The following is a 25,298-nucleotide window of genomic DNA, read 5'->3' as shown; positions in this document are numbered from 1 at the left end:
TGCAGGAAGAGCTAGTAAGAGATTTGAAAGTGGGAGGGGGAGGGAGAGATCCAAAATGATAGGAGAAGACAGGAGGGGGAGAGATGGAGCCAAGAGCTGGACAGGTGATTGGCAAAGGGGATATGAGAGGATCATGGGACAGGAGGCCCAGGGAGAAAGACAAAAGGGGGGGGAACCCAGAAGATGGGGAAGGGGTATAGTCAGAGGGACAGAGGGAGAAAAAGGAGAGTGAGAGAAAGAATGTGTGTATAAAAATAAATAACGGATGGGTTACGAGGGCTCCCTCTCCTGTCTTCTATCATTTTTAGATCTCACCCTCCCCCTCCCACTTTCAAATCTCTTACTAACTCTTCCTTCAGTTAGTCCTGACGAAGGGTCTCGGCCTGAAGCGTCGACTGTACCTCTTCCTAGAGATGCTGCCTGGCCTGCTGCGTTCACCAGCAACTTTGATGTATGTTGCTTGAATTTCCAGCATCTGCAGAATTCCTGTTGTTTGCGTCTTCCCCTCTACCATCAGTTTTCTGAACAGTCCATGAACACTACATTATTCACAGTTTGTACTATTTGTTTATATCTGTAACTTAGTCATTTTATGTCTTGCACTGTACTGTTGCACTTATAGGGGAGTCCAAAACCACAGACAAGAAAAACATAAATCCATCAATAAACCCAATGAGGAAATGAGTAGTGATTTATTTTTTTCCCTCTGAGGTGGTATTTTGATTGTATTGCTATTTATGTGAATAGCTGATTTCCCAACACACGTTAGTGAAAATAAACCTGATTCTGATTCTAATTCTTATCAACAAATCTGTATTTGTTTTTCACACTTTCTCTTAAGTGCATCTGTTATTCACCTAAGTGGTGGTACCTACTTCAATGTCATCACTTTTTAAAATCTCCATCCTTCTGCTGGGAAGATCTTGGAGTGTAAACATTTTTCCTCCACTTGCTGATATTTTGAGTTCATGTAAATCTGTTCCCCTTAGATTTGGATTCCAACAATGGTAACTACAGTTAACGATTATAGCAGTTTAGGTTTTCCCTTCATTGTTTCTAAAGAAAACTTTTAATTTTTTTGTGTAATTATGATCCCCACATGTGTTTTTACTCTCATTCACTATCATGAAGGAAGTGCTCACATACAGGATTGTTCAGTGGTCCTGGAGCCTTTTGAAAGCTATGTACACTATTTTCTACTCAAAATGTAAATTCTATATGGTTGACATCTAATTGCTGGTGGATATTTTCATTGCTGTTCAAAAGAATCTGCTTTTTTTCCCCCAAGTAGGCTCTGGGTGTTATGTTTCAACTGGTTAAAATCAGATCTTGCAAACAAAAGTAAAGGGCTAAATATATTGTTTAATTAAATACTTCAATTAAAGCAAGACGAAAGAGAGCCATTGGGCAAATTGTCATTTGCCTTGGCTAGCGTCTTGAGAACTACTGTGCCTTGTCAATCAAATGATTTCAGAAAGTAAAACAAAAAGTTGTCCAGTCACTTAATTTGCCACTTGGATCTATTGGAAACTGGGATAGTAAGTGACTCATCCTCTTTCTGCATCCATTTGCAGAATAGAAAGAGATATAATCTTAATGTACAGCATAGTCCTGATGAAAAGTCTCAACTTGAAACGTCAACTGTTTACTCTTTTCCATAGCTGCTGCCTGGCCTGCTGAGTTCGCCCAGCATTTTGGATTTCCAGCATCTGCAGATTTTCTCGTGTGTGTTTTAAACAAAGATTTTGACCTGTTTTGCCCTGCCCATTGCTAAGCTTTGTGCTCAGTTGTCATTCTTTTTAGTTAACCCACAATCTGATTTTATTTAATGTCCTCTGTAATAAAGCTTATTTTGAATTGAACACAGTGTTCTCTGCTGGGATTAATCTGGGCACAGTTTTACTTATTTGCTCATGTTTACAGCTGCATCATTATGCAATCACCCGTGTAAGAATTTCATTCCTAAGCAAGCACTGCCATCTGCTGACTACTGCGGGTGTTGACATAATCCAGTTCACTGAAGAAGTGCAATTACATAGTCACGAAATGTTATTAAGAATGCTGAGAAAACGCAATAGATCAGGCATTACCTGAGAAGATGTTTACATCATCTGAGAAAAAGAAACAAGTTAATCTAAGTAGCAGAGAGAGTGGGGAGGTAATGTACGTAGCAAAGGGAATTTCTTTCCTTAAATAATCGTGCAGTTGAGATTAAATCTACAATAGTGGCTGGCAAAAATAGCTAGTTCTAGTACAAACAGAAAGAAAGAGTGAATTCTTTAAAGTTAAACTTTTTTTGTTGAGTCAACATTCTCAGACAGAAGATGAGGAGTTGACCCTTAAATTTGTGTTGGGCCTCATAACACTGAGAAGAGGAGAACTGTCGTCATTGGAAACTCTATAGTCAGGGGAGCAGACAGGAGATTTTGTGGACGTGAGAATGACACCCGCATGGTTTGTTGCCTCCCGGGTGCCAGGGTCCGGGATGTCTCTGACCGGGTGCACGACATCCTGGTACGAGAGGGAAAGCAACGAGAAGTCGTGATACATGTTGGGACCAACGACATAGGCAGGAAGAGGGATGAGGTCCTGAAGTGTGAGTTTTGGGAATTAGGCAGAAGGCTGAAGAACAGGACCTCAAGGGTGGCATTCTCAGGATTGCTGCCAGTGCTACGTGACGAGATGGTAAGAATTGGAGGAGATGGCAGTTGAATGCGTGGCTGAGGAGTTGGTGCAGGGAGCAGGGTTTTAGATTTTTAGATCATTGGGATCTCTTCTGGGGAAGGTGGGACCTGTACAGATTGGATGGGTTGCACCTGAACTCGAGGGGGAGCAATATCCTTGCAGGTAGGTTTGCTAGCATGGTTCTGGAGGGTTTAAACTAATTTGCGAGGGGGATGGGACCCAGAGCGATAGAGCAGTGAAAGAAGTGCATGGAGTAAGCCAGATCTAACATAGAGGCTTTGAGGAAAGAGAAGCAGAATAAATGGTGTAAAGACAGTAAGGTAGAAGGGCTGAAATGTGTGTACCTCAATGCAAGAAGCATCAGGAACAAAGGTGATGAACTGAGAGCTTGGATACATACACGGAATTATGATGTAGTGGCCATTACAGAGACTTGGCTGGCACTAGGGCAGGAATGGATTCTCAATATTCCTGGATTTCAGTGCTTTAAAAGGGATAGAGAGGGCGGAAAAAGGGGAGGAGGGGTGGCATTACTGGTCAGGGATGCTATTACAGCTACAGAAAGGGTGGGTAATGTAGCAGGATCCTCTTTTGAGTCAATATGGGTGGAAGTCAGGAACAGGAAGGGAGCAGTTACTCTACTGGGGGTATTCTACAGGCTCCCTGTTAGCAGCAGAGATACAGAGGAGCAGATTGGGAGGCAGATTTTGGAAAGGTGCAAAAATAAAAGGGTTGTTATCGTGGGTGACTTTAACTTCCCTAATATTGATCGGCACCTGATTAGTTCCAAGGGTTTAGAGGGGGCAGAGTTTGTTAAGTGTGTCCAGGATGGATTCCTGTCACAGTATGTGGACAGGCCGACCAGGAGGAATGCCATACTAGATCTAGTACTAGGTAATGAACTGGGTCAGGTCACAGATCTCTCAGTGGGTGAGCATCTGGGAGACAGTGACCACCGCTCCCTGACCTTTATAATTATTATGGAAAAGGATAGAATCAAAGAGGACAGGAAAATTTTTAATTGGGGCAAGGCGAATTATGAGGCTATAAGGCTAGAACTTGTGGGTGTGAATTGGGATGATGTTTTTGCAGGGAAATGTACTATGGATATGTGGTCGATGTTTAGAGATCTCTTGCGGGATGTAAAGGATAAATTTGTCCCGGTGAGAAAGATAAAGAATGGTAGGGTGAAGGAACCATGGGTGACAAGTGAGGTGGAAAATCTAGTCAGGTGGAAGAAGGCAGCATACATGAGGTTTAGGAAGCAAGGATCAGATGGGTCTATTGAGGAATATAGGGAAGCAAGAAAGGAGCTTAAGAAGGGGCTGAGAAGAGCAAGAAGGGGGCATGAGAAGGCCTTGGCGAGTAGGGTAAAGGAAAACCTCAAGGCATTCTTCAATTATGTGAAGAACAAAAGGATGACAGGAGTGAAGGTAGGACTGATTAGAGATAAAGGTGGGAAGATGTGTCTGGAGGCTGTGGAAGTGAGCGAGGTCCTCAATGAATACTTCTCTTTGGTATTCACCAATGAGAGGGAACTTGATGATGGTGAGGACAATATGAGTGAGGTTGATGATCTGGAGCATGTTGATATTAAGGGAGAGGAGTTGTTAAAATACATTAGGACAGATAAGTCCCCAGGGCCTGACGGAATATTCCCCAGGCTGCTCCACGAGACGAGAGAAGAGATTGCTGCACCTCTGGCTAGGATCTTTCTGACCTCGTTGTCCACGGGAATGGTACCGGAGGATTGGAGGGAGGCAAATGTTGTTCCCTTGTTCAAAAAAGGTAATAGGGATAGTCCGGGTAATTATAGACCAGTGAGCCTGACGTCTGTGGTGGGAAAGCTGTTGGAAAAGATTCTTAGAGATAGGATCTATAGACATTTAGAGAATCATGGTCTGATCAGGGACAGTCAGCATGGCTTTGTGAAGGGCAGGTCGTGTCTAACAAGCTTGATAGAATTCTTTGAGGAGGTGACCAGGCATATAGATGAGGGTAGTGCAGTGGATGTGATCTATATGGATTTTAGTAAGGCATTTGACAAGGTTCCACACGGTAGGCTTATTCAGAAAGTTGGAAGGCATCGGATCCAGGGAAGTTTGGCCAGGTGGATTCAGAATTGGCTTGCCTGCAGAAGGCAGAGGATCGTGGTGGAGGGAGTACATTCAGATTGGAGGATTGTAACTAGTGGTGTCCCACAAGGATCTGTTCTGGGACCTCTACTTTTTGTGATTTTTATTAACGACCTGGATGTGGGGGTAGAAGGGTGGGTTGGCAAGTTTGCAGATGACACAAAGGTTGGTGGTGTTGTAGATAGTGTAGGGGATTGTCAAAGATTGCAGAGAGACATTGATAGGATGCAGAAGTGGGCTGAGAAGTGGCAGATGGAGTTCAACCCGGAGAAGTGTGAGGTGGTACACTTTGGAAGGACAAACTCCAAGGCAGAGTACAAAGTAAATAGCAGGATACTTGGTAGTGTGGAGGAGCAGAGGGATCTTGGGGTACATGTCCACAGATCCCTGAAAGTTGCCTCACAGGTGGATAGGGTTGTTAAGAAAGCTTATGGGGTGTTAGCTTTCATAAGTCGAGGGACAGAGTTTAAGAGTTGCGATGTAATGATGCAGCTCTGTAAAACTCTGGTTAGGCCACACTTGGAGTACTGTGTCCATTTCTGGTCACCTCACTATAGGAAGGATGTGGAAGCATTGGAAAGGGTACAGAGGAGATTTACCAGGATGCTGCCTGGTTTAGAAAGTATGCATTATGATCAGAGATTAAGGGAGCTAGGGTTTTACTCTTTGGAGAGAAGGAGGATGAGAGGAGACATGATAGAGGTGTACAAGATAATAAGAGGAATAGATAGAGTGGATAGCCAGCGCCTCTTCCCCAGGGCACCACTGCTCAATACAAGAGGACATGGCTTTAAGGTAAGGGGTGGGAAGTTCAAGGGGGATATTAGAGGAAGATTTTTCACTCAGAGAGTGGTTGGTGCATGGAATGCACTGCCTGAGTCAGTGGTGGAGGCAGATACACTAGTGAAGTTTAAGAGACTACTAGACAGGTACATGGAGGAATCTAAGGTGGGGGCTTATATGGGAGGCAGGGTTTGAGGGTCAGCACAACATTGTGGGCTGAAGGGCCTGTACTGTGCTGTACTGTTCTATGTTCTATGTACTACAAGAGGCCATAGTTAGACAGATTGCAGTGGGGTGGTGAATTAAAGTGGCAGGTAACCAGAAACTCACGGTCACTGACTGAAAGTACTCTGCCAGCTAATACAGAATATGGTAAACTAGAATGGGGGAAAAATACAAGTGAATTCCTCTTTTGCCTGGAAAGATATTTGACTTCCTCGGTGGTGGAAAATGGTGGGGGAAAAAAGTGTTGCGCAGAAAAATACTATACAATACATTGTACGTTGGGATGGAGGGACCAATAAGTCACAAAGGAAGAATATGTGTGCCTAATGGTGGAAACTTGTTGGGGTTGGCAAAAATAGCAAAGGATGACCTGGTGAATATGGAGGCTGGGGTGGAAGGTAGGGAACAGGGGAATTCTATTCTTGCTCCATGCAGGAAATAAGTTGTCTGCAGTGATAGAGAGAAAGCACGATGAGGAAGGGAGACATTTGCAGTATGTAGGCACCCACTTCAACATGAAGCATTGACTCTGCATTTCTTTTTCCACAGATGTGGCTTGAGCTGCCATTATTTCCAATATTTTCAGTTTATATTTCGGAGCTCCTGGGTATTTGGAAGTCTTGGGCCTGAAGAGTCTTAAACCACTGAGTGCATTTACAAGCAACGCTGCCACAAGAAAGCAGCATCCATCTTCATAGACCCCCACCATCCGGACCAGCTCTCTCCTCACTACTGCTATTGAGAAGGAGATGCAGCAGCCTTTGGTCCCACACCACCAGGTTCAGGAACAGTCATTACCCTTCAACCATTAGTTTCCTGAACCAGCGTGGATAATTTCACTCAGCTCAACACTAAACTGATTTTTCAACCTACAGACTCACTTTCAAGGACTCTACAACTCATGTTCTCAATATTATTTACTTATTTACAGTACTATGCAAAATTTTTGCACAATACTGTATTTGTCAACATGGAGCGGAAAGGGAGTTTGTAAATCCGGTGGGAGTAAAGGATGTTGGGAATGGCGAGGGCGGAGCACCACGGGAGGGGTGTGGGACAGGTGGCAGAGAAGGTGTGCCGGGGGTGTGGGGGGGGGGTGAGTATGCAGCCACACCCAGCCCTGAGACACCAGGAAAGGTCACTTGATTCCAAACAATTGGTTTATTGGTCATTACAGAATGTCTCTCTGGTGTTTCCCGCTCCCTCCCCTCTCCCTTTCCCTTTTTCCAAACCATGATTCCCTCATCCTGCCCCCTTCCCACTCTCAGTCCATAATAGAGACCCATATCAGAATCAGGTTCATCATCACTCACATGTCATTTTTTTTTGCGTCAGCAGTACAGTGCAGTACAAAAAATTACTACTGTACTGTGAAAAAGCCTTGGGCTTACACACACGCGAGCCTTAGACTTTTGTACTGTATGTATTTACTTTTCTATGTGCATAGTTTGTCTTTTGGATATTAATTGTTTGTCAGTCTTCGTAGTTTTTCATTGATTCTAATGTATTTCTTTGTTTTACTGTGAATGCCTACAAGAAAATGAATCTCAAGGTAGTATATGGTGACATATATGCACTTTGCTAATAAATTTACCTTAAACTTTAAACTTTATGAGCCCAGTAAAGCCTGTGTTGATATTATTCTAAGTAGAAAAGATGTTCCCTAGTTATCATGTGTGTAACCGCTGAGCCAGTTAATAGTGTCCTCAGTGGAAATGTGTGAGTCCTATACAAGACCAATGCTGGCCTAAGTCTTCAAAATGACTTACCCATTGGGTGCCAGATGGGTTGTTGCAAAGTCCCCAAATGTGAAGACTGATCACACATGAGCCTTGCATTATCTACAACCAATTCACATGGCCAATGGCACACTGTAGCATCTGCAACAAGAAATGTGTTTGCTGGTTTCCCATTCGTTGGTGTCACTGGCTTAGCAGTTTGGACTAGGAGGGGAGTTGACATGGGCGATATGCAGCAGGAACACTCAAAAGGTTCTGAGTTGATACCTAGGGTAAGGTCCATGAGCCAGTCCTCATTAGGGGATTAGAAGCAGAAAGGGTCTGTAACTTTAAACTCCTTGGTGTGCCAGATACGGCGTATGAAGGGCTATCTCAAGACCAAAAGAACAACTATGGTTGAGGTTAGAGGCAGAATTGGATGCACGTCAGCTCTGACAGGGTTTGCAGGCCAATTACTTCCAAAGTAAAACCTATCATGATGAATTCACTCCCAGATGAGCTCAATGCATACGAAGTTTTAAGTTAGAGATGTGGAAGGTGGGATCTTGGGGACCTGCAAGGTGTAAGCCACCGGGTTTATTTTCCTCAGGACTTTGAAGGGTCTAATGAACTTGGGCACCAACTTCCAAGATTCCACTCAGAGAGGTAAATCATTAGTGGACAGCCTGACCTGTTGCCCAGGTTGCAAAGTGGGTCCCTGTCTTCTCCTTGGGTCCACCTTGGTTTCCACTTTCTGTTCCGAGTCCAGCAAAATCTCTCTTACCCTCATCCATTTTTGCTTGCAGAGTTGGATGAGATCTTCCGCCGCAGGGACCCCAACCTCGGCCTCCTGTTCCGGAAATCTCCGGGACCCCAATCTCGGCCTCCTGTTCCGGAAATCTCCGGGACCCCAATCTCGGCGTCCTGTTCCAGAAAACTCAGGGACCCCAACCTCGGCCTCCTGTTCTGGAAAGAGAGGTGGAGGATAACAAAACTGGCACTTGAACAGTGACCCCCTGTTCACTGAATGCTGTAAGATGTTGTGGACGACCTCTGCCACATCAGAAGGTCACACCACTCATCAGGTCTGTCTGAGGCCAGGCATCTTAGGGTACATTCTAAATCTTGGTTGGTTCACTCCATCTGGCCGTTGGACTGTGGGTGAAACCCGGAGGGAAAGCTTGCTGTTGCTCCAATCAGCTTACAGAATGCCCTCCAGAAATCTGATATGAATTGTGGACCACGATCCGAGGCAATGTCCATCGGGAATCTGTGGATCCTGAAGACCCGGTCAAGGACAATCTCAGCTGTCTCCGCTGCAGATGGTAGCTTCTCCAAGGCAGTGCACTTGTAGGCTTTTGGAAACCAATCGACAACTACCCTGATGACCAACTTCCCTCTTGGATGGCGGGAGACCCATGGAGTCCATGGAGACGTGTGCACGGGATCTTTCCAGAACAGGTAGGGGCGGAGCAGCCCTTGAGGTCGGGTACAGGGATCCTAGTTCCTGCACATACTGCTGAGCCTCTTTGATCATTCTGGGCCACCAATGCCGCCTCCTGATAAACCCGAGGGTCTCCAGGTGTGCAGTCATTCTTGATGAATGTCCCCTTTGGAGTACTTTGAACCGGATGGAACTTGGGATGAACAGCTGACCCAGAGGACTGTTCTTAGGAATCTCTCCTTGCACCTGGGCCTTGTGAGTAAGTGCATTGATTCCCCAACGAATTGGCACTTCCACCTTGGTTTGAGGCAAAATGGTGATAGGCTGCTTCTCGCGTTCCGGTTCATAAACTGGTGGGACAGGGCATCTGGTTTCTGGTTCTTCAACCCCGGTCGATAGGTCAGGATGAATTCAAACAAAGCCCACCTGGCCTACCTGGAATTCAGCCTCTTGCATCCTGAATTTAAGCCAGATTCTTGCGGTTAGTCTAAATGATAAACGATAACTTAGCCACGAGAACGTCCTGATTCCCGATGTCATAGTTCCTCTCTATTGGGGATAGCTGCCTGGAAAAGAATGCACACGGGTGCAATTTACTGTCCAAAGGTGATTGTTGAGACAAGATGGCACCCACACTGATGTGTGAGGAGCCCACCTCCACGATGAAGGGAAGTTCCGGGTTAGAGGAAACCAAGAATGGAGCTGGTGTGATCCACTGTTTCAGCTCTGCAAAAGCAGCCTCCGCTTCAATCAGCCAGACAAAAGGCCAATAGCTGAGCTGCCACTGAGCTGAAGTTCCTGATGAACTTCCGGTAAAAGTTTGCAAACCCCAGGAATTGTTTGATACTGGACATTTGTGGCCAGTCTCTGACTCCCTGTGTCTTAGTTGGGTCTATCTTGAGATTGTCATTGGAGATGAAGAAACCCAAAAATGAAATGGTCGTCACGTGAAACTCAGACTTCTCCAACTTGACATACAGTCCATGCTCTAGAAGCCTTTTTAAAATGTCCTTGACGTCCTCCTCCATAGACTTCCAGAAGATGAGGATATCATCCAAGTAGACGAAGGCTTGCTTATGAAGAGTATCCCGGAACACGTAATTTATAAAAGCTCAGAAAACATCTGGAGCAAGGCCGAAAGACGTGGCCAGGTATTCGTAGTGCCCTGTCAGTGTATTGAATGCAGTCTTCCCTAATACGGACCAGATTGTATGCACTCTACAGGTCTAGCTTTGTGAATACTCTCGCTCCTTGGAGCATCTCAAAGGCCGTATTCATGAATGGAAGGGGGTAACAATTCTTGGCCATTATGTGGTGTAACCCCCTATAATCAATGTATGGCCACAGACTCCCAACTTTCTTTTGTATGAAGAAGGAGCCTGTGCCAACTGGTGAGATGGAGGGCCGAATGAATCCCATGGCAAAAGTTTCCTTTATATGCTCTTCCATTGAGCTTATCTCTGGGCCTGAGAGTGCATACAATTGACCCGTGAGGGACAAGTACCAGGCAGCAGGTCTATGGCACAGTCGTAGGGTCGGTGCGGTGGAAGAGCTGAGGCCTTTCCCTTGCTGAAGACCTCCTCCAAGTAGATGGAAGGGATTTTGACCAGTTTGGGAGTTGCTGTCTCCTCTGGTCCTTCTTTTGAGGATGACTCCTGAGGCATCTTAGGTGGCAGGGTGATTTGACAGACCTCAGAGTTCCCCTAGGCTCACAAAGCTTATTCGTAGAAACAGTGGCAAAATCAGAGTCCAAATTCCCATCTGTATCCTCAGATGATGGCGATGAGGCGTTACAGATGGTCCTTGTCTCGCCGGGAATAGGCTTCAAGGATCTGCATATAGGAGTCTTTCCTTTCCTCGACCTGGCGGCTGGATTCCTCAGGATTAGCTATGTTTTCCAGACTGCTCAGGCATCTCCCTGGTCTTCTCCTGAACTAGACATTCCCTCTCTCTAGTTCGCATACGGTCCCGACTAGACAGTGTCGGGGCACACACAGTCCCATTGGCTGGGACCGGCTTGCCTGTCCTTGAGGACAGGACTAGGCCTCCAGAAGGCCTCAGGTTCCCTTGCGCTGAAGGCCACGTCCTTGTTGGCCGTTGGTCTTGGGAGAGTCTCGGGATTGGAACACCACACCGCAAACAAACTTTCTTACAGTGACCAGACCAAGAGTGATTCTTCCCTCCCTCCAGTCCACAGATGGGTTATGCTCGGACAGCCAAGAGTACCCAAGGATAGGTGGACGAGTGGAGAGTCAGTAATGATCCCCTATCCTCATCTGCAACACCACAGTCTGTTGCTGGATCTGCCTAGAACCCAGTGGCTAGCCGTCCAAGATGGTTGCGGGATGGAATGGCTCAACTCTCACAGCGATATGTCGAACCAACAGGCTGTTCCTAAATCCAGAAAATGACCCACTGCCCCAGAGTCCACAAAAGCCTTCACCTGTCTCAAGTTCTTACCCCAGGTGAACTCCACCTTCAGTACAAAACCAGAATCCATGGGATTGGGAATAGTGGCTCCTACCATCACAGTCCTCCTGACACTGGACCGTCTTAGCAGTTTTCCAGGTGGCTGCAGCTTCAGACATTCAGCCTGCAGGTGGCCTGCTTCCCCACAGTAAAAGCAGCAACCTTGACTCTATCACTGGGACCTCTCATCAGCGCAGAGTCTAGTGCCACCTATCAGCATGGATTCGACTGGATCTTGAACAGGCAATAGTCGCGGTCCGAGTTGGGGAGTGAAACTACAGTGCGTAGGGACCAGGCTCTGACTGGCTGTCTTGGATCTCCTGAAGTGGTCCCACTCTCATTCTGCCAGACAATTATCGAGACGGATGGACTGGCCAATCAGAAACTCTAAGTTCTCTGCTGGCTCTCCCAAGGCGAGGGCACTCTTCATCTCGGAGTCCGTGGCCAAGGCTTCCCCGTCCCAACCATTTTGCTGGGCCAAGGTCCGAAATTTGATTGTGTAGTCAGCCACTGACTGACTACTTGAAAAGGATGGGTTGGACCCAAAAACTGGGGTATCCAAAGCAAGGTTCAAGACACGGTATCAAACTGGATCTGAGCACAAAACCAACACTAGACGATATCGCCAGTAGGCTTACGATTGAGCACTAAACCACAGTTCAGGTGTTCTTTAAATACTTATTTCTTGGCACCCAAAACATGATTACCAATTATCGGGACCATCCTGAACCCTTAAAGGGGCCACGCCAGCTATCCGTACTCCGGGGAGTTAGGGCGTCGAAATCCGGGAGGCTGGCATGGTTGGAAGCATCTTGTAACAATGGTGATGAACTACTTTGAGAGCTTCGTCATGGCTAGAATTAACTCCTGTCTCAGCAAGGACCTGGAGCCACGGCAATTTGCCCATCGCCACAATAGGTCTACAGCAGATGCTTAACTCACTGGCTCTCCATGCAGCCTTGGATCACCTGGACAATACCAATATTCACATCAGTCTGCTGCTTATTGACCACAGCTCAGAGATTAATGCAATCATTCCTACAGTTCTGATCGAAAACCTCCAAAACCTGGGCCTCTGTACCTTCCTCTGCAACTGGATCCTTGACTTCCTCACCAGAAGACCACAATCTGTGTGGATCAGAAATAACATCTCCACTTCGTTGACGATCAGCGCTGGTGCACCTCAGGGATGTGTGCTTAGCCTACTGCTCTACTCTCTCTATACCTGCGACTGTGTGGATAGGCACAGATCGAGGACCATCTATAAATTTGCTGACGATACAACCATTGTTGGCAGAATTTCAGACGGTGATAAGGGGGCGTACAGGAGCAAGATCGATCAGCTGGTTGAGTTTTGTCACAGCAACAACCTTACGCTCAACATCAGAAAGATGTGGACTTTAGGAAGGGGAAGTTGAGTGAGCACACACACCAGTCCTCATCGAGGGATCAGTAGTGGAAGGGGTGAGCAGTTTCAAGTTCCTGGGTGTCAACGTCTCTGAGGACCTATCCTGGACCCAACATACTGATGTGGCTACAAAGAAGGCATGACAACAGCTTTATTTCATTTGGAGTTTGAGGAGATTTGGTTTGTCAACTAAAACACTTGTAAATTTCTACAGTTATATACTGTGGAGAGCTCTAACTGATTGCATCTCTGTCTGGTATGGTGGGGGGGTGCGGGGAGGGGAACACTGCACAGGATTGAAAGAAGCTGCAGAGAGTTGTAAACTCTGTCAGCTCCATCATGGGCACTGGCCTCCCCAGCAACCAGGACATCTTTAAGGAGTGATGCCTCAAAAAGGTGGCATCCATCATTAATGACTCCCATCACTTGGGATGTCCCTCTGCTCGATGATGCCATCAGAAAAGAGGTACAAGAGCCTAAAGGCACACACTCAACGACTCAGAAACCACTTCTTCCCCTCTGCCATCAGATTTCAGAATGGACATTCAACCCATGAACACCACCTCACTACGTTTTTTCTCTCTTATTGAACTCACAGTTTTTATTATGTATTTCATTGTACTGCTGCCACATAAAACAAATTTCACGACATATGCCATTGATGTTAAACCTGATTCTGGTTCAGAGGATCGTTCTGGGACCTGCATAAAGTGCCATCACAAAGAAGGCACAACAGAGCAACACACACAGAACGCTGGAGGAACTCAGCAGGTCAGGCAGCATCTATGAAAATGAATAAACAGTCGAGGTTTTGGGCCAAGGCCCTTCTTCAGAACTGGAAAGGAAAGGCAAAGACACAAGAATCAAAAGGTGGGGGGGGGGGGAGAAGAAAAAGGATGGCTGGAAGGTGATGGGTAAAGCCAGGTGAGTGGGAAAGGTCAAGGGCTGGAGAAGAAAGAATCTGATAGGAGAGGAGAGTGAACAATAGGAGAAAGGGAAGGAGGAGGGGACCCGGGGGAAGAGATAGGCAGGTGTTAAGAAGTGAACGGTCAGAGTGGGGAATGGTGGGCGGTGGGGAATTCATTTACTGGAAAGAGAAATTGATTTTATGCCTTTAGGTTGGAGGTACCCAGATGGAATATAATGGTGGCCTCATCTTAACACAAGAGGAGGCCATGGAGCGACACATTGGAACAGAGCCTCGACTTTCTTAGAAGTTAGTGTAGATTTGGCATGTCATCTCAAATTTTGATGCACAATGGAGAGTATCCTGACTGGTTGTATCACAGCCTGGTATGGAAACAGCAATGCCCATGAATGGAAAAGCTGACAAAAGTGGTGGATACAGCCCAGTCCATCACAGGCAAAGCCCTCCCCACCACAGGGAGTGATGCCACAAGAAAGCAGCATCCATCATCAAGGACCGCCCACCATCTTTGCTCTCTTCTCATTGGGCAGGTGGTAGATAGGCCCCAGCTCACCAGGTTCAGTAACAGTTATTATCCTTCAACCATCTGAACCAGCGTGGATAACTTCACTCACCTCAAAACTGAATTGATCACTGAACACAACCAATGGACTCACTTTCACGGACTCTCCAACTCCTGTTCTCAGTATTATATATTTATCCATTTGCATAATTTGTTTTCTTTTGCAGATTGTCAGTCTGTATTTATGTGTAACTTTTCATAAATTCTATTGCATTTGTTTGTTTTCCTGTTAGTGTCTGCAAGAAAACTAATTTTAAGGTGGCATCCGTCATTAAGCATCCTCACCATTCAGGACATGTCCTTTCCTCGTTACTATCATCAGGGAGGAGGTACAGCAGCCGAAACACTCACCCTCAACACTTTAGCAACAGCTTCTTTCCCTCCATCATCAGCTTTCTAAATGATGAACACAAAATGCTCAAAGAACTCAGTAAATCAGGCAGCATAACTACTGTAACACACATCAAAGCTGCTGGTGAACGCAGCAGGCCAGGCAGCATCTTTAGGAAGAGGTACAGTCGATGTTTCGGGCGGAGACCCTTCGTCAGGACTAACTGAAGGAAGAGTTAGTAAGAGATTTGAAAGTGGGAGGGGGAGGGGGAGATCCAAAATGATAGGAGAAGACAGGAGGGGGAGGGATGGAGCCAAGAAGTGGACAGGTGATTGGCAAAAGGGATATGAGAGGATCATGGGACAGGAGGTCCGGGGAGAAAGACAAGGAGGCGGTGGGGGGGGAACTCAGAGGATGGGCAAGGGGTATAGTCAGAGGGACAGAGGGAGAAAAAGGAGAGAGAGAGAGAGAGAGAGAGAATGTGTGTACTCTAGCTCTTCCTTCAGTTAGTCCTGACGAAGGGTCTCGGCCCGAAATGTCAACTGTACCTCTTCCTAGAGATGCTGCCTGGCCTGCTGCGTTCACCAGCAACTTTGATGTGTGTTGCTTGAAATTCCAGCATCTGCAGAATTCCTCATGTTAGCATAACTACTGCCTGATTTGCTGAGTTTCCCCAGCATTTTGTGAGCAGCCACTGAGCACATCTACATGAAATGCTATCATAGAAAAGCAGCATCCATCATCAAAGATCCTCACCACCCAGGCCATGCTCTCTTCTTGCTGCTGCCATCAGGTAGACAGCACAAGAGCCTCAGGACTCTCACCACCAGGTTCAAGAACAGTTACTACCCCTCAACCATCAGGATCTTGAACAAAAGGGATAACTACATTCACTTGCCCAACCATTGAAATGTTCCCACAATGATCTCACCTTGAGGATTCTTTACCTGTCTAGTTCATACTCTGGTTATTTATTGCTATTTATTTATATTTACATTTGCAGTTTGTTGTTTTTTGGTTGATCTTTCATTGATCTTGTAGATTTGCTGAGTATGCCCACAGAGAAATAAATCTCAGGTTTATATGTGATGACATAAATGTGGTCTGAAAATAAAATGTGCTTTGAACTTTGAATGTTGTTCAAGATTTCCAACATCTACAGAATATCTTGTGTTTACAATATTTCTGAATTGGAATCAGAATCAGGTTTATTATCACCGGCATGTGATGTGAAATTTGTTAGTTGCAATTTCTTTTTCACATCATTTATTTATTTTTGTAACTTTTAGTGAAGCTTATGTCTCGCATTGTGCTGCTGCAAAACAAATTTCCCGTCAGTGATAATAAACCCGATTTTGTGTACAAATTGCTACATTGTTAGGAAAAAATATAAACTGCAGATGTTGGAAATTGTTAACAAAATCATGAAGTGCTGATTATGATTATGAAACACTCAAGGGAGAGAGACGCGGTAAACATTTCAGATGGAGAACCCTTCGCCACATTGTACATTGCCTTGCTAATGTAGGTTGTTGCAGCTCTGCAGCAAAGGAAGTGACGTCGCCGGGGAGAGGTGTCAAAGTTCAGCGAGAACGCTCTGTCTTCCTCTACTGTGGGCGACGGCCATCGAGCAACACCGCTGGTATGTCTTCCTTCACCATCTATTGCCATCCTTCGCCCTTGGGTCTCATAGCCTCCTTACCGCCTCACGCCGAGAAACAGGCGGTCCCTCTCCTAGTGTTCAGCTACTTATTTGACGACTTGATGTCCGCTTTATCAGTGGATTTTAATGGTTGATTGTGGGGGGGGGGGGTGATGAGGAACCTTCCCGGGCAGGCAGCACCGAGACTCTGAAGCCCCACGTCCCGCCGGCTCCTGCAGCGAGGGTAGCCGCTCTACAGATGGGGCAGGCTTTGCATTAAATCCACCGGCATGCTGAAGCTGGGCTGTTGGGCTTCATGCTCCCGTACAGAGGCAGCAACCCATGGGGCCAGGCTGGGCAATAACCGTAGGCCCCCGCTGCGGGAGCCGGCGGGACATGGGGCTTCAGAGAGTCTCGGTGCCGCCAGACCGGGAAGGTTCCTCATATGTATCTGAGTCGTCTTCCAGACGAGTCCCTTTTCACATTCCATGTCGTGGGTTTTGAAACACAAATCATTTTTTGCGGAAACCGGGAATCAGCACGATCCTATAGATAAAAATTGGACAACCTTTCGTGAAAGCCTTTCTTAAGTCTGGCTTCTTTCAGCGTGTCCCAGGCACTTTGTGGGGGTTTGTGTTCCCATAACCAGCAATTTGAGAACTAAATGAATGATTTATTTTAGTCATTTAGATTTGAGGGATCATTGTTGGCCAGGTCCCAGGGATGAATGCTCTCAGCCTATCAGCACTGCCTTTGGTCTTTGAACTAGTCCGATGGGATCTTGCTACGTTTTCAACCTCGTCAGAAAGAGAGCACCTTGCAGCAGTTTCCTCAATGTTGTATTAGGTCGTGCTAGGATTTGTGCCTAAGTTGGTTGCAGGTTTAAAACTTCCCTTACAACTAAGGAGAGCATACTGTCTGTATATCAGAGTTACTTGTTTTTGATGTACTGTTTTTGTGATAGTCAACCTTTGTTTCTTGCAGAAATGGGAAAATTTATGAAACCCGGGAAGGTGGTTCTGGTGCTGGCTGGTCGCTATGCTGGACGCAAAGGTGTTATTGTAAAGGTACAATTCCTATAATTGTAGTTCTGGGTGGAATTTCATGACTCAGTCATTAAGAAAAGGTTGGCCTATGAATAGTGAATTTACATTTCATTTTTAAGGAAATTTTGCAACCGTCTATAAAACTTAAACTGCTTCTCAATGCATTAACGTATTTCAAAAACAGCTGTACTTGAAGGTGGAAATTTGTGTAGTAAGGTGTCACTGAATACTTCATAGGAATTTGGTTAATGGTTTATTCTTGCTAATAAGTTGATATTGGCCATATAGTCCAGCTTCTGTATGTTGGTCTGGTTTTTGAAGTCAATAGTATTGACATGATGACAGGCAGAAATGGACTATTTGCATGTGACACTTAACTTCATAGCGTCAGATATGATGGAAGCATTGGGATAAGTGGAAGTGGTGAAGGGTAGAGGTGGGCTACTGGAAATCAAAATAATACACACAAATTGTTAGAGAAACTCAGCATTTTGTGCGTACTACAGATTACCTTCTGTGATCTCTGCCCCCCTCCCCCCTCTGGGGGGGTGGAATAATGAATATTGATTTCTCAAATTTCCAGTAATTGCGCTTGCCCCCCTTCCCCCATTTCCTGCTCTCACCTCATCTCCTTACTTGCCTGTCACCTCCCTATGGTGCTCCTACTCTGACTTCTCATCTCTTTTTTCCCCCGATCCTAATGAAGGATCTCGGCCCAAAACGTTGACTGTTTATTCATTTCCATAGATGCTGTCTGGCTTGCTGAACCTCTGTTGACCTTTTATCTTGGTGGCCAACAGAAAAATGTGGGTTGATAGTCCCGAAAAAAACTGCAGATACTGGAAGTTTAGAGCAAAGAAACAAATTACCGGAAATATTCAGCAGGTCAGCCTGCCCCTTGGTGTACTCTGTTACTGAAATGCGTTGGTTCATGATTCCAGGGACATGGGTTCTGAGAACCTAATGCTGCAGTATACTGCCTAACCACCAGTGGTAGCTAGATTTTGAATAGGAATTGTCTCAGTTGCAAAGGGCGATAAATTTAAATGTGCTTTTCTTGTAGAACATTGATGATGGGACTTCTGACAGACCTTACAGTCATGCCCTTGTTGCTGGTATTGATCGTTACCCTCGAAAAGTGACTGCAAAGATGGGTAAGAAGAAGGTGGCCAAGAGGTCCAAAATCAAATCCTTTGTGAAAGTCTACAACTACAACCATCTGATGCCAACCAGGTGAGTATTGGAACATATTCCATGTCTTCATGTGATTCTCTTTTCTGCCTCTGTAGTAATGTGTTCTGAAATGCCTTTCGGAAAGATTACTCCTCGGTGGAAAGGCTTAAATTTAGATGTAAGAGGATCAGATTCTAAGGTTGCCTACCATCTTAAATAGCTTCACAAAAGCCCTTCAGAATTACTGCAGAAGTTCATAGGTGCTGTAGGATGAGGGTAGGGTGTGGGGTTTTATCTTAATCTGGCTCTTCTGAAATGAATTGATGTTATCCTGCAAGTGTAGTTAGTCATTGTCTTTACACAGTGAGTTAATTAGAGGTGGAGAGAAAAGACTGAAAAGGTAGGTTGTTCCTCACTATGGAATATTTGCATGTGTGGCAAAATGAAGGGAAGCATAGTATACTGATGGTTTGTTTTGCTTACTTTTATCAAACCCACCGTACCCCTTTCCATACCTTGCCGTTCATTAGCTGAAATATGGAGATGCCCCTGTATGAGGAAGTTACTGCATTTGAATATTTGTACTTGTCCAATTGATAACAAGGGAAAAAAGAGCTCTCAACCACTCTTCATGTGCCTGGTATTTTATTCAAATAGTGGTGTTGAGAACATGGATGCATGCCTTTGCTAGATAGGCCACATCCACCCCACCTTTTACAAAGCAAGAGAATTTACTACCCCCTACTGTGTTCCTCCACATTTTCAGCATCTTCACTCTTGTACCTCCACAGTATAACTTAACTAATTTTGTATACATTTATCTATTATGAATGCATTTTCAATACAGGTTGCCTGATGTTCTAAAATAGTTGCAAAGTTTATTGTGGAGTAGATAGCCTTGTGTACCTGCATATATATGAATCAGTCTATTTCAAGTTCCCCATAGTCACTGGTAATTTGGATTTTTTTTTGTTTTATTCGCAGATACTCCGTTGACATTCCCTTGGATAAGACCATTGTGAACAAGGATGTTTTCAGGGATCCTGCTTTGAAAAGAAAGGCCAGGCGGGAAGCCAAAGTAAAATTTGAGGAAAGGTATGGAAAAATGTGAGATTGAGATGAAGAACCTTGTACCTGAGTATTAGTCATTTGTGCTACTGTCGCTGCTTGCTTGAAGGTTTTCTTGCAGCCAACTTTCATTTTGGGGGGGAAAAATTGTCCTTTAACATGAACATAGCTGTGGAGGGAATGTACTCATTGATCTTGCAAATAATGATGTGTTTAAAAGCAGAACTGTCCGCATTTAAACTGGTGAGACTCATGAGGAATCTAATTTGATTAAATGCATATGAATGATCAAGTTGCGCTCCCAACTTCATTGATGTGCAGGTGATTTTTCCCTCCCCAAAATGTATAGACCTGTGACGTGCATATTTAACAAGTTACTAGTCTCTAGATTGATATGTTCCATCACATCTTTCACCCCTTGGTGGGAGGGAGGGGGGGATCAGTAATCTGTATCTAAAGTAAATACATTTTAAATCCAAGCCTTTGTGATTTAACTTATTTGGTGCAATATTCATTGTTGGGGAAATACAAGCACAATAGCTTTTTAACCAAAGAGTAATTTTAGTTAAAGATTATTGCCAAGCATTCATCTGAAGAGAAAACTTTTACTTCAATATTTGAGAGGTATCTTCAGTTGGTAATAATGCAGAGTAATTGATGTGCTAATTGATTGCCTTATATTTGTGGCAATAAAATTGTAGAATACTTGTATTTCGAGGAAATAATTTTTTTTTAATTTTGTGCAGGTACAAGACAGGAAAAAACAAATGGTTCTTCCAGAAGCTCCGGTTCTAAGTTGTTATCAGATAAAATAAATTTCATTTAAATTGTATTTAATATCAGTGTCATTCATTGCCTGAGTACTGGAAATTTGTTGATCTGACGTTACCTGTACCCGGCTAAAGCCCACGAGAAAAGCTTATTTGTTGATCTGGCATTTTCAATAATTTCTGTATTGGGACAGCCATGTAGAAAGGGGATGTCCCATTTCTCTGCATTTGAGCCAGAGATGATAGTCTTAAGTTGATTTTTAGCAAAACTTTGCTTAACATACTTGGGTTGAGAAGTAATGGTTAAAATAATACAGAATCCTGTAAATTGTGGCAGATTTAATGGTGGTGTAGTGGAGGCAGATGGATTCTGGTGAAGAAAATAGCAGATTAGAGAAATCACATGCTAATTTTGTAGTAGTCAATTGATTCTACTTGGGATACAGCTAGTGTGCTAAAATCTCAACTGAGCTAAGCAATGAATGAGAAAATACTTTAATTCTGTCAGCCTTCTACAGTGTGATCATCTACATAACTGGTTCATGGGGTGTACAAGCAAGGGAGAATGATGTGATTTTTTTTTAAAGTTAATTTTAGAAATATAGCATGGTAACAGGGCCTTCCAGCCCAATGAACCCAAACTGGTATGTTACACCCATGAGACCAATTAACCTACTGAACCATGTCTTTGGAATGTAGATGAAACCAGAGTACTGGGAGAAACACCTTATGGCCAAAGGGAGAACGTACAAACTCCTTATAGACAGTGCCGTACACATATTTGTACCCTTAAAGTCATCAATATATTTGGGAAGTAGAAAATTGTTTCTGGGATGATGCAACTATAACTCCAAGCTGGTAGATTTAAATATCAAAGTTTTGCAGTTCAAAGTTTGCATCCTAAATTATTCCCAACTTGGGGGTGGATATTGGGTGTACATTCAAAACCTAAAAGCTTGCTTTTAAGGGTTCCAACACAGTTTGCAATATAGAATACAGCGCAGGAACAGGTTCTTCAACCAATGATGTACTGAATTATTCAAGCTAGCAATGATTAATTAAACTATCTGGCTGTATGTACACCATCTACAGCTTTGAGATTCAGCATCTTGCAGGCACCCACAAAATAAAGACAAAATCCACAAGAAAACACTTACCACGAAGGCTGACGAGTATCCAATATGCAAGAGGACAAATCATGCAAATATTAAAAGATGTAAATAATACAAAGAACATAGATTGCAGTTACAGAAAGTGAGTGCACACTCAGTTTAGCACTCAGGTGAGTGAAGTGTGTACCTGCATATACTCTGTATTAATGTGCGTATCTAAGAGCCTCGATCACGACCCCCAGCAGCACATTCCACACACCCACCACTTGCCATATATACTTTGAACTGCATCCTTAGTGCATGCCTTCTGGTATTGGACATTTTGACTGGGCGGGAGGGCAACTTGCCTACTATGCTTTTGATAAATGTATGCTTGGTACCCATGGTTCTTTAAAGTTACATAACACTTGCAACTCCAACTTGCAACAAGCTTTAGCTTACTTTCTCTTCTAGCTGCTTAATTCAATCTGAAGTGTTACAAGTAATTTTAAATAATGTTCCAGGTCTTTGAGGAAGTTCAGTAGTTGAGTTTACACAGTTTGATAGAATTTCACATTCATAGTGTATTTTAGGAGGAAAATTACACCTCCGAATCTTCATTCACCTGCTTGTGTTGAATGTACTGAAAGCTAGTTATTCCCATGAGAATAATTTGTGTTTGTCAGAGACAAGGGACTGCAAGTGCCCCTTCATCTATTTCTAAAAGCTAAAGCAAAATTCAGACATGAAGCTTCCATTATCAGTTGATAATGTGATTACTGCGAATGTTATGGCCCTGTGGGTAATCAAGGCCATAAGTCAAACCCTGTCTCCTTCATTTCTGTCACATTTCAGAGCTTTGGCTTTCTCAATGCACCCTGGGTTATGGTGATTTTAGTCTGTTTCTGGAAATGTGGGCATAGATTCTCGTATTGTACAGCACCAGCACAGCCAAAACAATTATTGTAGATAATGCAGATACTTATCCAGCAGACATATAGTTCAACTGCAATTTAGTAATCTGAGTACTTGGACCCAGAATTCTCTACGACCCATTAGAAATTGACTTATTTCCCATTTTAGTTTGAATGGTGGCTTCAGTTTTAGAATCTGAGATAATTTATATATAGGGTTTTAAACAAGTGTTGCTGAAATAATTTCCTGTGTTATTGTGTAAATTTGAACATGTACACACAAAAGAAAATTATTAATATGAAACCCGTATCACTGCCCAAGTTATCAAAACATGTTTAGAAACATCAGAAAGAGGTTGTTCGGCCCATTGTTTGTACTGGCTCCCAGTAAACCTATCAGTCAAATGCTCCTACATTTCCCATAATTCAAGCACGAGAAAATCTGCAGATGCTGGAAATCTGAGCAATACACACAAAATACTGGGGGAACTCAGCAGGCCAGGCAGCATCTATGGAAAAGAGTAAACAGTTGACATTTCAGGCTGAGACCCTTGATCAGGACTGGAAAAAAGGATGAGTAGTCAGAGGAAGAAGTATTAGGTGACAGGTGAAACCCGGAGGGGGTAGGGGTGAAATAAAGAACTGGTAAATTGTTCGGTGAAAGAGATAAAGGGCTGGAGAAGGGGAAATCTGATGGGAGAGGGCAAAAGTTCATGGAAGAAAGGGAGGAGCACCAGAGGGTGGTGATAGGCAGGTAAGGAGACAAGGTGAAAGAATGAATTGTGAAGGAGGAAGTTAGAGAAATCGATGTTCATGCAATCAAGTTGGAGGCTACCCAGACAGAATATAAAGTGTTGCTCCTCCAACCTGGGTGTGGCCTCATCATGGCAATAGAGGAATCTATTTTCTCATCCCATTAGCGTCCCAGTGATTTACCATCTACACTACAGGCTAGTTACAGCAGCCAATTTAACAAGCAGCATGAAAATGGAGTGCCCAGGGCATCACCATGCAGCTATAGAAAGAATGTGTTAACACTATACACACCGCACCTGATGTCAAAATTGAACTGTGAACCTGTAGCTGAAAGACCACTGTACTATCTGCAGTACCACTCTGCTTTCTTGGACCAGGGCCTGAAATAAGTAGCTAGAGGTTCTACTAATTGATAGCTGTTCCCAAATACACTCTGGTGACTTACCCCCTAAGAGGCCAGTGAGTGTATGTTCGTGGTCTTCTGCTGCTGTAGCCCATTCACTTGAAGGTTCAACGTGTTGTGCATTCAGAGATGCTCTCTGCACACCATGGTTGTAATGTGGTGTTACCTGAGTCACCTTTCTGTCAGTTTTAACCAGTCTGGCCATTCTCCTCTGACCTCTCTCATTAACAAGGCGTTTTCACCCACAGAACTGCCACTCGCTGGATGCTTTTTGTTTTTTGCACCATTCTCTGTAAACTCTAGAGACTGCTGCGCATGAAAATCTCAAGAGATCAGCAGTATCTGAGATACTTGAACCACCCCATCTGGCACCAACAATCATTCCACAGCAAGTCACTTGGATCACATTTCTTCCACATTCTGATGATTGGTCTGAACATCAACCGAAGCTCTTGACCATGTCTGCATGCTGTTATGCATTGAGTTGCTGCCACATGATTGGCTGAGTAGATACTTGCATTAACAAGCAGCTATATCTAATAAAGTGGCCACTGGGTGTAAATCCCCAGCTGTGTTCAAAGTTCAAAGTAAATTTTATTATCAAAAGTACGTAAATATTACCATATACTATATTGAGTTTCATTTTCTTGCAGGCATTTATAGGAAAAAAGAAATACAATAGAATTTGAGAAAACTGTACATAAACAAAGACTGTCAAACAACCAATGTGCTAAAGAAGACAAACAGCAAATATATAAAGTAAAGGCATCCGTTAGTCTTGCAAGACCATGGATCTGCGCCTGGAAAGTCTTCACTCTCCAGGGCACAGGCCTGGGCAAGGTTGTATGGGAGTCAGGCAGTTGCCCATGCTGCAAGTCTCCCCTCTCCATGACACCAATGTTGTCCAAGGGAAGGGCATTAGGATCCATACAGCTTGGCACCAGTGTCATCGCAGAGCAATGTGTGATTAAGTACCTTGCTCAAGGACACAATACGCTGCCTCGGCTGGGGCTCGAACTCACAAACTTCAGATTGCTAGTCAAATGCCTTAACCACTTGGCCACGTGCAAATATATATGCATGTGTGAATTTGGCTGAAATGTGCCCGTTGACAGGTGTAGAAGCATAGTCAATACCTTCAAGATTTAAAAAATATTCAGTTTATACTGATGGGATGCAAAACATTCTAAAGGGATTGGACTGGCTAGATACAGGAAGATTGTTCCCGATGTTGGGGAAGTCCAGAATAAGGGGTCACAGTTTAAGGATAAAGGGGAAGCCTTTTAGGACCGAGATGAGGAAAAACTTCTTCACACAGAGAGTGGTGAGTCTGTGGAATTCTCTGCTGCAGGAAACAGTTGAGGCCAGCTCATTGGCTATATTTAAGAGGGAGTTAGATATGGCCCTTGTGGCTAAAGGGATCAGGGGGTATAGAGAGAAAGCAGGTACAGGGTTCTGAGTTGGGTGATCAGCCATGATCATACTGAGTGGCGGTGCAGGCTCGAAGGGCCGAATGGCCTACTCCTGCACCTATTTTCTATGTTTCTATTCAATCAAAACTGTCTTGAATGCCATGAGATTTTAATATATGAGATTATATTAAATGATTTAATTTCACAGATTAAATAAAAATTCCCAGCCAGGAGTACAGAGTCTGGTTTGCTGGGCACTTGCTCCTCATTCTGATGAGGGGGATTGGGTTCATCTAAATAATGGAGCACAGGGAGAACTGGTGGGAAATGGCACC

At 44.3% G+C, this 25,298-nt stretch overlaps 1 protein-coding gene across 1 annotated transcript; it reads left to right on the top strand.

The window, feature by feature from the left end:
- Positions 1 to 16,227: 16,227 nt before the first annotated feature.
- Positions 16,228 to 20,449, top strand: rpl27 (ribosomal protein L27). The gene is made up of 5 exons (XM_072249229.1): positions 16,228 to 16,330; positions 17,315 to 17,397; positions 18,440 to 18,609; positions 19,534 to 19,644; positions 20,364 to 20,449. The coding sequence occupies exons 2-5, from the start codon at positions 17,317 to 17,319 to the stop codon at positions 20,410 to 20,412; spliced, it is 411 nt and encodes a 136-aa protein (XP_072105330.1). The 5' UTR covers positions 16,228 to 16,330; positions 17,315 to 17,316; the 3' UTR covers positions 20,413 to 20,449.
- Positions 20,450 to 25,298: the final 4,849 nt, after the last annotated feature.

The sequence above is a fragment of the Mobula birostris genome, chromosome X (assembly GCF_030028105.1).
Source record: "Mobula birostris isolate sMobBir1 chromosome X, sMobBir1.hap1, whole genome shotgun sequence".
Taxonomy (NCBI): domain Eukaryota; kingdom Metazoa; phylum Chordata; class Chondrichthyes; order Myliobatiformes; family Myliobatidae; genus Mobula; species Mobula birostris.
The sequence above is the reverse complement of the archived record's forward strand: the minus strand, read 5'-3'. Positions and strand labels throughout refer to the sequence as shown.

What these genes read in the sequence shown, in the direction of transcription:
- rpl27 (XM_072249229.1), top strand. Translation starts at nt 17,317, where the DNA reads ATGGGAAAATTTATGAAACCCGGGAAGGTGGTTCTGGTGCTGGCTGGT. An exon ending in AACCATCTGATGCCAACCAG is followed by an intron (nt 18,610 to 19,533) that starts GTGAGTATTGGA and finishes TTTTATTCGCAG; the next exon opens with ATACTCCGTTGACATTCCCT. An exon ending in AAAGTAAAATTTGAGGAAAG is followed by an intron (nt 19,645 to 20,363) that starts GTATGGAAAAAT and finishes AATTTTGTGCAG; the next exon opens with GTACAAGACAGGAAAAAACA.